We start from the raw sequence: 13,899 nt of genomic DNA, 5'->3' as shown, positions 1-13,899 counted from the left end.
GTTTGTGAGACCTGTGTGTTTGTGGGCTCCTTGTACACATGTGTGTGGGTTTGCGGGATCTGTGTGTTTGTGGTTCCTGTAAGTGTGCAGTGTGTTTGTGGGGCTGTGTGCAGAACATGCATCTTGACTGTCCTCACAGTGTAAATGTGAGTGTTTGCGGGACCCGTGTCTTTGTAGGGCCTGTGTTTTTGTGCTGTGTGTGCGAGGTCTGTGTGTTTGGGGGGCTGTGTGTTTGCGGGCTCCTTGGGCACATGTTGTGGGTTTGTGGGACCAGTGTGTTTGCAAGATCTGTGTTTTTGCGGGACCTGTGTGATTGTGGGCCCTGTGTGTTTGTGGGAGCTATGTGTTAGCGGTGTTTGTGGGGTGTGTGCGGTGTGTTTGCGGGGCCTGTGTGTTCCGGGGCTGTGTGTTTGCGAGCCCTGTCTATGTGTAGGCTTCTTCTGTGTTTGCGGGCTCCTTGAACACATGTGACTGTCCTCACAGTGTAAACGTGAGTGTTTGGGGGACCTGTGTGTTTGAGGTGTCCTTGTGGAGCCTGTGTCTTGTGGGGCTGTGTGTTTGCGGCCTCCTTGTGTGTTTGCAGGGATTGCGTGTTTGTGGGACCTGTGTGTTTGCAGGGCCTTTGTGTTTGCGGGGCCTGTGTATTTGTGAGGCCTGTGTGTTTGTGGGACCTGTGTGTTTGTGGGGCCCGTGTGTCATCGGGGCCTGTGTATTTGTGGGGCCTGTGTGTGTGCTAGGCCTGTGTGCGGGGTTTGTGTGTTTGCAGTGTGTTTGTGTGGCCTTTGTGTTTGCGAGGACTGTGTGTTACGGGGTTTGTCTGCTTGCAGGCACCTTGTATGTTTGCGGGGTCCTTGTGGTCTGTATGTTTGTGGGCTTCTTGTGTGTTTGCGGGACCTGTGTGTTTGCAGTGTGTTTGTGGGGCCTGTGTGTTTGTGGGCTCCTTGTGTGTTTACAGGCTCCTCGAACACATGTGTGCAGGTTTTCTATCATCTTGACTGTCCTCACAGTGTAAATGTGAGTGTTTGTGGGGCCTGTGTGTTTGTGGGCTCCTTGTGTGTTTGCGGGCTCCTTGAACACATGTGTGTTTGCGGGGCCTGTGTGTTTGCTGTATGTTGTGGGGCCTGCGTGTTTGCGGGCTCCTTGTGTGTTTGCGGGCTCCTTGGACACATGTGTGCAGGTTTTACACATCTTGACTCTTTTCACAGTGTAAATGTGAGCCCGGGGGCACACTCTCACTCTGACCTTTACTTCTGTTCACACCAGCGTCTTTGTTCTCAAGGTGGAGTGGATTTGTTGGCTGAGACGCGCTCCTTGTGGTTCTGGCATCAATTATGCATAAATAATAATATCCTCGGACAACTGCTGATTTGCGCTGACACTTTCATTACAGCGGGAACAGCCGATAAGTCACTGCGGCATTAGCTATTCATGCGCGGCCACGCCAGCTTTACTCTGTCATTTACTGCTTCATCTCTGCACCTTTTGAAATATTCAATAACTGCTGTTCCTATACTTCTACTACTATGCCTATATACTGTGTGTGTGTGTGTGTGGGGGGGGGGGGGGGGCGTGTGTGTGGGTGTGGGTGTGCGTGCGTGTGGGGGGGTGTGGGTGTGTGTGTGTATGTGTGTGCGCGTGTGTCTGTCTCTATATGTGTGCTTATCTGTGTGTATGTGTGTGAGCGTGTGTCTGTGTCTATATGTGTGTGTTTGTCTGTCTGTGTGTATGTTTGTCTGTGTGTGAGTGTATTTGTCTGTCTGTCTGTGTGTGTCTGTGTGTGTTTGTCTGTCTGTCTGTGTATGTGTGTGTGCATCCGTCCATTTGTGTCACGTGATCATTCACCTGCCTCATTTTGTATTTATTTCATTATTTATTTCATGTTTTGTGAATGTTCAGAATAACCTAAATGTAAAATGTCAAATAGGCCTAAATATCTGCATGTCCCGCGCGCTCATGGCGCACGCGCTCAGGGAGGATTTGTGGCCTTGGATAATTTTGTATCGTGACATAATTATTATGGACCTGCATAATCAGTTCATATCGTGAGTGCGAGTTTTATCAACAGATTTATTTGATGTTGGCCTCTGTGCGTCACTTTACGGACAATGCGCCAGTTTAATTCAGGGAGGACCAACAAGAACATCAGAAATGCACCATACTGAAAATATTTCGTTATTTGTGTTGAACACATACTAGCGCCCCCTAGAGTCACCTGCGCACCAAACATAATTAAACTGCAGCTGTGTGCATCTCCGCCTCAAAAGCCAACAAGAATAAATGTCACACACTCTTTGTCTATAATAAAAAAATATATAATTTTCCTGTTTTTAAATGGTGACGTCAGGCGCATTGCGCACGAGCTCCTTTTCACATTTGACCCATCCTGCGTTTGACCCTTAAACTATGTGCGCGCTTTGGTTTATTATTACCACATTGTTCTAATAAAGCTTTGTTAAACTGGTCGATGCTCCATTATTATACATTGTTATATATCATTTTACATTGTTTTATATTATTTTACATTATTTAACATTATTATAAGTCGTTATTTCCATTTCGTTTAATTTCTTCTAATTAGGCTTTTTATTTTTCTCTATAAAAATATGGCTCCAAACGGAAAGACACAGATTGCACATTTGTTCTGTTTGATAATGTTCTGTTTCACCTCGCCGTTTCACTGCTGTGATTTTGAAATGAACCTGTTTTGTTTTAATTATTTAAATGAGGAGCGCGCGCTCCTCTGAACAGTTTCATAAAAAGAGGATCGGGCATAAAATAGATCGATAATGAATGAAGTGAGGCCTGCAGATTCCGGGTGACATTGGAGCGTCGTTTTGCTTCATCAGCAGCTTCTTCAGTGTCTGAACTGAAGCAGAGACAGAAGCGCCGTTTCCCATGAGGATCAGATAAATATAGCCCCTGTAACCCCCTCACGCGCTCACACACACACACCCCTCACGCGCTCACACACCCCCCTCACGCGCTCACACACACACACACACACACACCCCTCACGCGCTCACACGCACAGGCGCGCGCTCCATGTGCTGTTTGTGTAAAAGTGATTATCAGACACAAACTGCCAAACTGTTACCTGTATAGAAGCCAAGAACCCTGTAACCCGACCCGCCGCTGATGGAATGAAAAGGCTCTAAATATGATCCAGCGCAGCGCAAATACTGCGACATTTAAGTCATTTTAAAAGAATTACCCTCAAATAAATAGATTTAAATCAGATGAAATGCCTCCGCTGTGATCACAACACGCGCAGCACAAAACTGTTTCCTTCAAAAATGATCCGAGCGGCACCTGCTGCGGCGCAGGACTGGCACTTTACAGGCGCAGTTCAATTTACTAATCTTTTTATAATAATAATACAAACAAACGCTTGTCTTTTCTTTCCCTTTTTTCCTCAGAAAATTTTCTTCTTTTTTTTTTTTTCAAAATATGGCTACATTTATTTTAATTTTATTTTATATTATCTACACTTAAAAAGAATAAAAAACGTGTATCTCATATTTGCTTAAAAAATATATGAAATTAAATTAATTATATTATATTATTCAAAATAATAATAATTAAACCCGACAGTGCCAAAGAAATTCCGTGCGTAATTACGCATCACGCCAAAATAATAGTTTCTATTTACGGGCTCTATTGTGGTCATTAAAAAATAATAATAATAATTTAAAAAAAAACAGACTTAAAAATATAATCCAGTTCCGTAATTTTTTCAAACATTTGGAATTTTTTACAATTATTTCCAATTATAGAATTGTAATTATAAATATATTAATTAAACGCGGTAATAAAAGTTTAGATATAATACTACAGAAATTAAACCGTCTCCGTAAAACACCAACACACATTAAAATTTCATCTAAAAATGATCCGTATTCCCCCAGTTAAAAAATGCAATTTACTTAAATTATTTTAGTTTTTGAATTTATTTACAAATAAGCTTCATTTTACAACATTAAAACGACATAAATGACATTTGTTTAGTTCTTGTTTTGTTTCTATAAACACGCTTCGGTGTTTTCTGTGGTTTTTCTTTATGAAAGTGACGCTCCCGATACAAAAACGCTCACAGAAACAGAAAAGACAAACCAGAGTCTGTCACTTTACATATTTACACATGTTACCTGTCCACACAAGTCTGTCCACACAAGTCTGTCCACACAAGTCTGTCCACACCAGTGTTTACGCGCACGAGTCCAGTGCTGCTAGTGCATCTTCCTCCTTTAGAATAGAATCATGTTTCATATAAAAATAAGAGTTTGTTTTAGTGCCTTTCAGTCATTGTGAAGGCCACTTGGACACCGCGGCCGTGGCGGACGGCAGCACGTGTCCAGAGATTAGATTTGACGGGACGCTGAGGATGGGTGCGATGGCCGCTGAGGTCCGAGTCAAAGACAGAGACTGCACCGTGACCGGAGGCCGCAGAAACGCCTGCGCCGCCGCCGTGGAAGAGGAGCTGGACACGCCGATAATGTTCTCTATACTGAAGGACGGTCTGGAGGACGGCTCGGACTTGATCAAAGACGCGGTGCTGAGGCTGTTGAGCTGCTGCGCGAGCTGCAGACTGGGGCCAAACGCTTTTCTGTTCAGCTCTGAGGAGGGCAGCAGCGGGACACCCGGAGGAAGCATGGGCCCTACGGGAGGGATGTACGGGTACTGCAGCGCGGCCGGGTGCGGGTATGTGGCCGGGTGGATGCCGTAGTGTCTGCCGTATGGGCCTCCTAAACTATAGGCCCCAAAGCTCTGCATCATTAGCGCGGTCTGGTCCCGGAGCATGTCGGGCTGCACTCTCTTGAAGCGCTTCCTCCGCCGCAGGAAGCTGCCGTTGTCGAACATGTCCTCGGAGGCCGGGTCCAGGGTCCAGTAGTTGCCCTTGCCCGGGTTGCCAGGTTCCCGGGGGATTTTTACGAAGCAGTCGTTGAGGGACAGGTTGTGGCGGATAGAGTTCTGCCATGCGGGGAACTTCTCTCTGTAATAAGGGAAGCGGTTACTGATGAACTCACAGATGCCGCTGAGTGTGAGCTTCTTCTGCGGGCTTTGGAGGATGGCCATGGTGATCAGGGCGATGTAGGAGTACGGGGGCTTCACGAGACTGCTCTTGGGTTTCTGGATGGAGCCGGAGTTGTGGTCCTCTGGTTTCCCGCTCACATCCCCTTCCCCTGAGCTCTCGCAGCACGGACTGACCCCTCCGGACCTCATGTCGTCCTTGTCCACTTCGATCTCATCCTCATCGTCCTCATCCTCGGCGCCTCTGCCCACGGGACTGTCGCACTCACTGTCCACGCGCTCCAGGAGCATCTCCTCGTCCCCTTCGCCCACCACGTCGATGTCCACGTCGTCGGCTGTGAGCACGGTCTGGCCGGACATGTCGCTGGCTCGTTCAGTGCCTCCAGACAGGGTCATCTCACTGACTTTACGCGCTGTTGAGAAAAGTCGAATCAAAGCTCGAGGAGGCACCGGAGACAGAAAAGCGCGTGGGACGAGAGCCCGACTTCGGCGGAGAGCGCCTCTAGTCCCAACGCCAAAAATGTTCCAGTATTTGTCCCGTGCGTAAAGGCGCAGGCTCGTCTCGTCTGGGACTTGTTGTTGACTTTGTGAAGTCTCTGGTTGTGGCCACAGCGCCGCGTGCGTGTGAATAGATCCCGCTTCAGCTCGAGTAATATTCGGAGAGTGGAGTGGAGGTGACACGTGCTTTTAAAGCTTTTAAAGGAGACTGTCTGACAGATTACTTTCGCCTCTTTCAGGATAATATACTATCCGCGCTGGACACGTGGTTTGGTGACGCCACACGCCCCTTAGCCCTGTCTCCCTCCTCTCTCCCTCCTCTCTCCTCCTCCTCAGCGTGTGTCCTGGTCCCTCCGCCGCTGCCTCTCTGTTAAACCATGCAAACTCGAGTTGTTTCATGGGTTTGTCAACAATGGGACATCAGCAGTGCTGCTTTGCGCTCATTTCGGGTTCGTCCGTCATAGACCATTTAACGGCGCGCGGGAGGAGGAGGAGGGGGAGGAAAGTGCTGATTGAAAGATCTAATGTGCGCTAACAGTGGCGCAGAAAAACAACCCAAAGCTTTTGCACAAGTCACGGGAAAGCCGCGGAGAAAGTGACCAGCCCCGGTACGTCTCTGCTCCTTTTACTCTTCAGTGAAATGTTGAGTTTGTTTGTTTTGCTTCTTTTCCTCGTGTTGTCATGTTTCCTTTTCAAGGCCGTTTTACCAGATGCAAAGCAGTTGATTCTCGTGTTTTATTCGCACAGGATTAGCGAGAGGACAAACAGAAGCGACAATGAATGAAGTTTAAAGAAAAGAGGCGCAAAAGAGGCGCTAACGACGCCGATCAGCGCCGCGTTTGCATCTGAATCAAGAAGGAAATGAGGCGAATGCAAACTGCGCGTTTCTTATGCACGCGCGCAGAGGGACGGGGAGCTCGTGGGAAAAAGAGAGGCCGGATCACCCGAACCACCCCAATCACCCGAGTCACACCAGCCCGCGGCCCGTTTGGGTTTATCACAAATCACAACAGATTATTATTAAAAAGGAACGAAACGAAAAAGACGGATTGAGTCACGTGCGCAGGTGTTAAAGGCGTCTATTGATTTTATCGGAGGTCATTTAGCAGCTTCATGAAAATATCTGTATCATGCCCCGCGGAGTTTAACTGAGGAAAGCTTTACGCGTTTGAAAGAAATAAATAGACACGGTTTGGATAAAAAAACAAAACCAAAACAAAAAACATTTATACATTTACATTTATATTACATTTAATCAGTCAATGTATAATTACTATACCTCTTTAATAATAATAATAATAATAATAATAATAATAATAATAATAATAATAATAATAATAAGCAGAAGAAGAAGAACAATTGTATAGCCTTTTATATTTGCTGTAATTATTTCTCTTTGTTTAAACTCCGTTGTCCGCGTGGCCTTGGATGATTTCGCATCTTGTTTTTCTCACGCTGCTCTGTGTCTCTGTAAAATGCTTCTTACCTCACTCTGTCATGAATAACTCGGGCTCTGGGGTGAACGGGCCGCTCTTTACAGACCTGTGTGTTAATGTGACCCGTGTGATCCGGGCCTATGTCCGCGCGCTGCTTTGCACATGAAACCTCGGCACATCCACATCTCTGTACCCGCAGAGCGCGCGCCACGTTCAAGGAGCGCGAGCCGATTCTTTTGGATCGATTTGGCACATCTTGATCAGAATCAAGCTGTACTTCTTTGGAGAGCAGAAAATATTTTATTTTGAGATTAATTCATTTGAAATTTTATTTTATTTTTTGCAAAAACATTGTGCGTAAAATCATCTTTGAGCGCGGCCAAATTATTATTATTATTTAAATGAAAGAAAATAACGGTTTAATATTTTTGAAAACGACTCGACTCAGATCCTCTCCTCTTTGCTTCCTCTTCTTCTCCAGAACAGGTGCAGACGCGGGTCTGAGCCGGGGCAGCGTCTGTGAGAGGCGGAATCTAACGGCCACAACCCGCCACCGGCACCGCGAGCACGAGGAGAAACAGAGAAGAGAGGAACAAGAGGGAAGAGAGGGAAGAGTGGAAAGAGAGGAAAGAGAGGGAGGAGTTTTCCGTCCTTTCTGTGATCTTTTGAAGCCTCATAAATCCGCTTTTACACCGACGCAGTTTGTTAATGAAATGTGCGGTTTAAGCGCAAAGCTTCGCAAAAGCTTTCGTGAAATAAGTCTGAAGTGTTGCCATGACAACACGAGACACAGACAGGTGCACGACAGACAGGGGCACTGCAGACAGACAGGTAAGCTACAGACAGGGACACTACAGACAGGTGCACGACAGACAGGTGCAGGACAGGTGCACGACAGACAGGTGCACGTACAGAAAGGTGCACTACAGACATGTGCAGGGCAGGTGCATGACAGACAGGTGAACTACAGACAGACAGATGCACAACAGACAGGTGCACGGACACGGGGGCAGAGCGCGGGAATAGTCAGCGCGTGAGCCAACTACAACAAGGGCACAACAAAGGGCTGTGATCGTCATCACGCGCCTCCGGTGGATCCCGGGAGCGGGGGTGGGGGCGGGTGCAGAGAGAGCGCGTGTCCCCGTTTTACTTTTTCATTCCCTCTTCCCGAAGGTCAAAGGTCAGGGTCACCTGCAGAAGCTCCGTGTGAAGGACGCCAGCGTCAGGTCAATGCGCGCGGCCTCTGTCACTGCTACAACAGGCAATAAATAAATAGAGAGAATTTCACTTTCATAATGCACCTGTCATTTTTGAGCACGTGAGGCAGAAGTGACGCGCGGTGTCAGGGAGATCATTTCAACAGCAGAAAGAAACAAGAGTTAAAGAGCTTTTTAAAAACAGGTTTATGTTCAGACAGGTTTATCACGGGGTCAATGGGTTTGGCCTGATTATTACAGTGAAATATAGAAACACAATATAAACATCATTAAATCAGTCCAGGGGAAAATACTGAGAAAATGAGCCGCTCTTTTGGTTCCACTGGCACCAACCAGAAAAAGCCCCAAAACAAAATAAATAGATTAGCCTATTGTTTTTTTTTTAATGTTCATCACCAAAATATCAGAAAATCAAAGGAGCACGTGACTCCGCCTTTATTAATAAAATGTTTACATTGTATTTAATAAAACTTGTTTTGAAAAGAGAGGAATAAATGGAAACATAAGCTGCTGTAATAATTACAATATAATTTATTTTTATTAATTCACCACCACCACCACAATAATAATAATAATAATAATAATAATAATAATAATAATAATAATAATAATAATAATAATAATAATAGAAAATAAATAAATAAATAATAATACAAAATAATAAAAAAAATCCTGATGCACTCCTCATTTTCAACATTTACACATCTCAAAGCCTCAGTGTTGCTCCACTGTTTTTCCTCAGTGTCTCACCTCCTTTATCTCTCCTCCTTTATCTCTTCTCAGTGTCTCTCCTCCAGTGTCTCTCCTCCATTGTCTCTCCTCCAGTGTCTCTCCTCCATTGTCTCTCCTCAGTGTCTCTCCTCTAGTGTCTCTCCTCTAGTGTCTCTCCTCCATTGTCTCTCCTCAGTGTCTCTCCTCCAGTGTCTCTCCTCTATTGTCTCTCCTCCAGTGTCTCTCCTCCAGTGTCTCTCCTCCAGTGTCTCTCCTCCATTGTCTCTCCTCCAGTGTCTCTCCTCCAGTGTCTCTCCTCAGTGTCTCTCCTCCGGTGTCTCTCCTCCAGTGTCTCTCCTCCAGTGTCTCTCCTCAGTGTCTCTCCTCCAGTGTCTCTCCTCCATTGTCTCTCCTCAGTGTCTCTCCTCTGTCTCTCTCCTCCAGTGTCTCTCCCCCTTTGTCTCTCCTCAGTGTCTCTCCTCCATTGTCTGTCCTCCTTTATCTTTCCTCAGTGTCTTTCCTCACTGTCTCTCCTCCAGTATTTTTGTTTTCTTTGCTGTCCTCCTTTATCTCTCCTCCTTTACTCCTCCTCTTTTTCTTTCTTTCTTTGGTCGTTTCTTGATCTCCCAGCATGCACTCCATCACCCCGCACTGTGTCAAACTCTATGATGGCGCTCATTTTTGCGTGTCTTTGTGCGTAATATTTTGGATTAGCGCATCATAGCAGCGCGCGCAAAGGCCCAGACTGAACACGTGCCCATCTGGACCTTTGTCCATTAAGAGTCCTCTCAGGATATGAACGAGGTCTGTCCTCGAGCCCGTGTGTTTCAGGCTTACATTTTGTGCTGATGCTTTTTGTTTATTAAAATAAATATATATCTATTTTTAAATGGAGTAAAATGTGGCTATAATTTCAAATGCAACACTTAAACAAATGAATTATGTTCTTTGTTCTATTCCAGATCTTGACTTTAATCTGAGACATAATAACTCTGTAACTATGGATCGGACCTGGAGACTGAGGGATCACAGGAGTAATAAAACTCTCACAAATATTATCGACTGGAGATATTAAAGATAATCACCATTACGCACAACCAGGCCTCACATCTTTATCATCTTTATCATATTTAACATGCACCATCTCTATCGTAATTGTAAGTGTATTTCATACAGTTTAATAACAAAGTAATAACTGAACCTTTTTTAGTAAATAAACATTTGTTGTCCAGACTGATCACGTGGGGTTTATCTCACTTGTTGTTGGGTTGTTTTTTTTTTGGTTTTTTTTAGTTATGTGCGTTATGTGGCTCTCTTTTCAAAATGTCTATAGAATATTTGACATCATTAAAAAAAACAAAAAAAACAACAATATTTGACATGATTTAAAAAAACAACAACTGTCGGGTCAGCTTCATGTCCAGCCTCTCGCGCTCCTGTGTCCGGCCTCACGCGCTCCTGTGTCCGGCCTGTGTCTGAGCGCGCGGTGGGACAGTGACCCTTCGCGCGCTGGATTACCATTCCAATGCGTGCGTGTCATGTTCCTCAGTTTGTGGCGTTTTGTCATTTAGATGAACACAAACTCGCACATTTCGCCACGTTTTGCGCGTCGCTGAGAAACTAAACACTCCAAATGTACCGCATTCAGAGCGGGGTAAAGGAAATTGTTCAATTTAAAACGGCAAAAGTGGCACGAACTGGAGGTAAATTTGCGCGTGAAAACTTCAAGCGCGTCATGTGACCTAATTCAACCTTTACGTCGTGTTTTTCGCCTCGCGCAGATGGCCTAAAATGAAACCACTGTGCACGCGCCTCTATGCACGCGCCTCTGTGCGCTCTGCGTCTGACGCACAAGGAACAGGCTCATTCTGCGTGACCTCTGAACTCAATATCCGCGTGTCTATTGATGCATACATGTATATAACATCACGTGATATTACCCTCTATTCTCCTGTCCTCCTCTCTCTTCCTCTTTCCTCCTCTATTCTCCTCTCTCTTCCTCTCTCCTACTCTATTTTCCTCTTCACCCACTGCTCTGGCCCCTCCTCTTCCTCCTCTTTTCTCCTTCTCTCTCCTCCTCTCTCCTCTTCTTTCTTCCTCTCTCCTCCTCTTCCCTCACTGCTCTGGCCATAATAATATTCATTCAATTTGTCAAACTCTCCACAGACATTTTACCTTCTCTCCAACTCAGTCATTTAAAAAAGAACACAACATAAAAGAAACTACCAAATTACCCGATGTGTGGTGTGTGTGTATATATATATATATATATATATATATATATATATATATATATATATATATATATATATATATATATATATATATATATATATATATATAAGTATCAGCCGATACTCAATATGAACCGATACCAGAGTTTGAAACAGTATTTATTTACTTTAAACAAAAATAAATGACAAAACTGATCCACACGTTCATTGAGCTGTTTCTTTCAAGTAACGACAGAACAACTTTGTGTAAATAAAAGTTCAGATTTTCATTATGAGACTTTCTGACCAGTAAAAAGTCTTATTATATTAATTTATATGTCCAACAAGATATTGACTGAACCGATATTTGGAAGCCGATATCTGATCCAGCACATTTTTCAGTATCGGTGCCGATACCAGTATCTTGATTCAAAACTTTAACTTTAATGTATAAAATGTATGTCTAAGCCTGGGACCATTTCTTTCTATAAGATCATAAATATGGTTCATTAAAACTTTCAAAAACATCCAAAACATGCTTTTAAAACACACCTCTGTGGAGTTTACACAGAGATGATCCTTTGCAGATTATATTCAATATCAAAAGAAATCTCCAAAACTCTGAATGTGCTGCTTTTATGCCAGAAAAAAAAAAATCTTAACAATTGTTATGTTGAAATATTTAGGGTTTGCAGTGTGTTTTCTACACTCAATTAAATCTGAACTAAACCTGAACTAAACCTGAGGCAAACCTGAGCTAAACCTGTACTAAGATTGAACTAATCCTAAATAAAACCTGACCTAAACTTGAACTAATCCTGAACTAAAACCAAACTAAACTTGAACTAAATCTGAGTGAAATGTGAACTAAGCTTGAACCAAACCTGAACTAAACCTGAGCCAATCCCGAGCTAAACATAAGTTGAACCTGAACTAAACCCGAACTAAACCTGAGCCAAACCTGAGTTAAACCTGAACCAAACCTGAATTAAACCTGAACTTAACCTGAGCTAAACTTGAGCTAAACTTGAACCAAACCTGAACTAAACGCTAAACTTGAATTAAACCTGAGTTAAACCTGAGCTAAACCTGTGCCAATCCTGAGCTAAATGTAAGTTAAACCTGAACTAAACCTAACATAAACCTAAACCACATCTGAACTAAACCTGAGCTAAACCTGAACTAAACCTGAACTAAACCTGAGCTAAACAAACATAAACGCGTATTTTCTACGTATTATCATATCCATGTGTATTTCCAGGGCTGTGTCCAAACCGCCTGCCCTAAATCCAATCACCACATATACACATTCCTTCTTCCTGTTCCTCTTTCGGATATAGTGTCCTTGCCTGTTTTCCCAACGGGAACGCACACATCCTCATCTCATCAAAGTCGTGGTGCTGTCGGTTCAAATTAGCAAACGCTCCTTTAAATTGTCAATTACTGTGGGGTTAAGTGGACTGAACAGACCCAGTGATTCAAATCAGGTGCTGCTTGAGCGAGGCTTTTCCCTTTCCCTACCCGATCTCTCCCTTTCCCTCCCTCTCCGATCCCTCCTTTTACGTCTCTCCCTTTACCTCCCTCCCTGATCCCTCCATTTATGTCCCTCCCTTTCATATACCGCCCTTTATACTCTGTCTCAGTCTGTATATTTACCTTTGATAAGTCACTTTAAACACGAGCCGGGAGATCTGACACGTCACAACAACAAACTTAACACCTAAACTAAGTTACCATGACAACGCCGGGAGTCCAAAGTCACGCAGTGTAGCATTAATATTTAAAATTCCCTCCAGATTCCTCTTTGCGTTGACAGCTCCTGTTCATTAGCTGTGTGTGTGTCTTATAGGTATGGCCTTTGTCATTATAGGTCATAATTGTGCCGCATTACTCCAGCTCTCCTCACTTTCCACAAATGCCTCGGGGCTATAAATACTAATGAAATCTCTTTGCGTAATTTGATTTGGCTGGTACACTTGCAGTTATGGCTGAACTTTTCCCATGAGAGAGGCTGATTGAACACTTCCAAGGCCTTATGGAAGCACGAAAACATTCCGAAGAGCTGGGAGATCATTTCCATAATTACCCCGATTGGCAGCCATAACGACCTCCGGGACAATAAAAGGATCTCTTGTTAATTCCATTTCGGGCGCTGACATTCAAGAGATTCAGATCTTACATGTATAAGGGTTCACAAGATAACAAGTGAGCTGTTCAGATGCCCTCCCCTCGCTCAGCTCCAGAGCAGAACTGTGATGGGAACAATACTTTGAGAATGGATTTAGTTACAGTTCAATCAGAGTATAGTATTCTGAATACTCTGAATACATTTACACAGAGCTGCTTTATATTATAGAGTAAAAACATTATAAACGGCCCATATTACACTATTTAAACGGCCCATATTACCCATATTACACTGTTCTCTGTTATAATGTTGTTTCCTCGTCACAAACAGATCTGGAGTTGTGTTGTTTTTTGTTTTTTTTCACATGTTTAACACAAAAATCCTGCATATTTAGGCCGAGTTCTTCTCTCAAACTGAAAACACTCTGTTCCACCTTGTGATGTCATCATGTGGTAATACAGGAAGTGCTCCACTGTGTTTTTAAACTCCATGCACCTTCACTACAATCATTTGGATCATTTCCGCTCTGGAATTTCCATGCCAATCTCTTCTGAACTAAAGGTAAAAGGAGCTGTTAACTTGAAAACTACCACTTCATGACATCACAAGGTGGAACAGAGCATTTTGAGCTTTGGAGATGTCACAGACTAATAATAAAGTGTTACTCA

At 43.9% G+C, this 13,899-nt stretch overlaps 1 protein-coding gene across 1 annotated transcript; it reads right to left on the bottom strand.

The window, feature by feature from the left end:
* Positions 1 to 4,016: 4,016 nt before the first annotated feature.
* Positions 4,017 to 5,713, bottom strand: foxd3 (forkhead box D3). The gene has a single exon (XM_033965353.2). It carries the CDS (start codon positions 5,422 to 5,424, stop codon positions 4,300 to 4,302), a length of 1,125 nt encoding a protein of 374 aa, XP_033821244.1. The 5' UTR covers positions 5,425 to 5,713; the 3' UTR covers positions 4,017 to 4,299.
* Positions 5,714 to 13,899: the final 8,186 nt, after the last annotated feature.

Source organism: Periophthalmus magnuspinnatus, chromosome 4 (genome assembly GCF_009829125.3).
Source record: "Periophthalmus magnuspinnatus isolate fPerMag1 chromosome 4, fPerMag1.2.pri, whole genome shotgun sequence".
Lineage (NCBI taxonomy): Eukaryota > Metazoa > Chordata > Actinopteri > Gobiiformes > Gobiidae > Periophthalmus > Periophthalmus magnuspinnatus.
The sequence above is the reverse complement of the archived record's forward strand: the minus strand, read 5'-3'. Positions and strand labels throughout refer to the sequence as shown.

What these genes read in the sequence shown, in the direction of transcription:
- foxd3 (XM_033965353.2), bottom strand. Translation starts at nt 5,424, where the DNA reads ATGACCCTGTCTGGAGGCACTGAACGAGCCAGCGACATGTCCGGCCAG.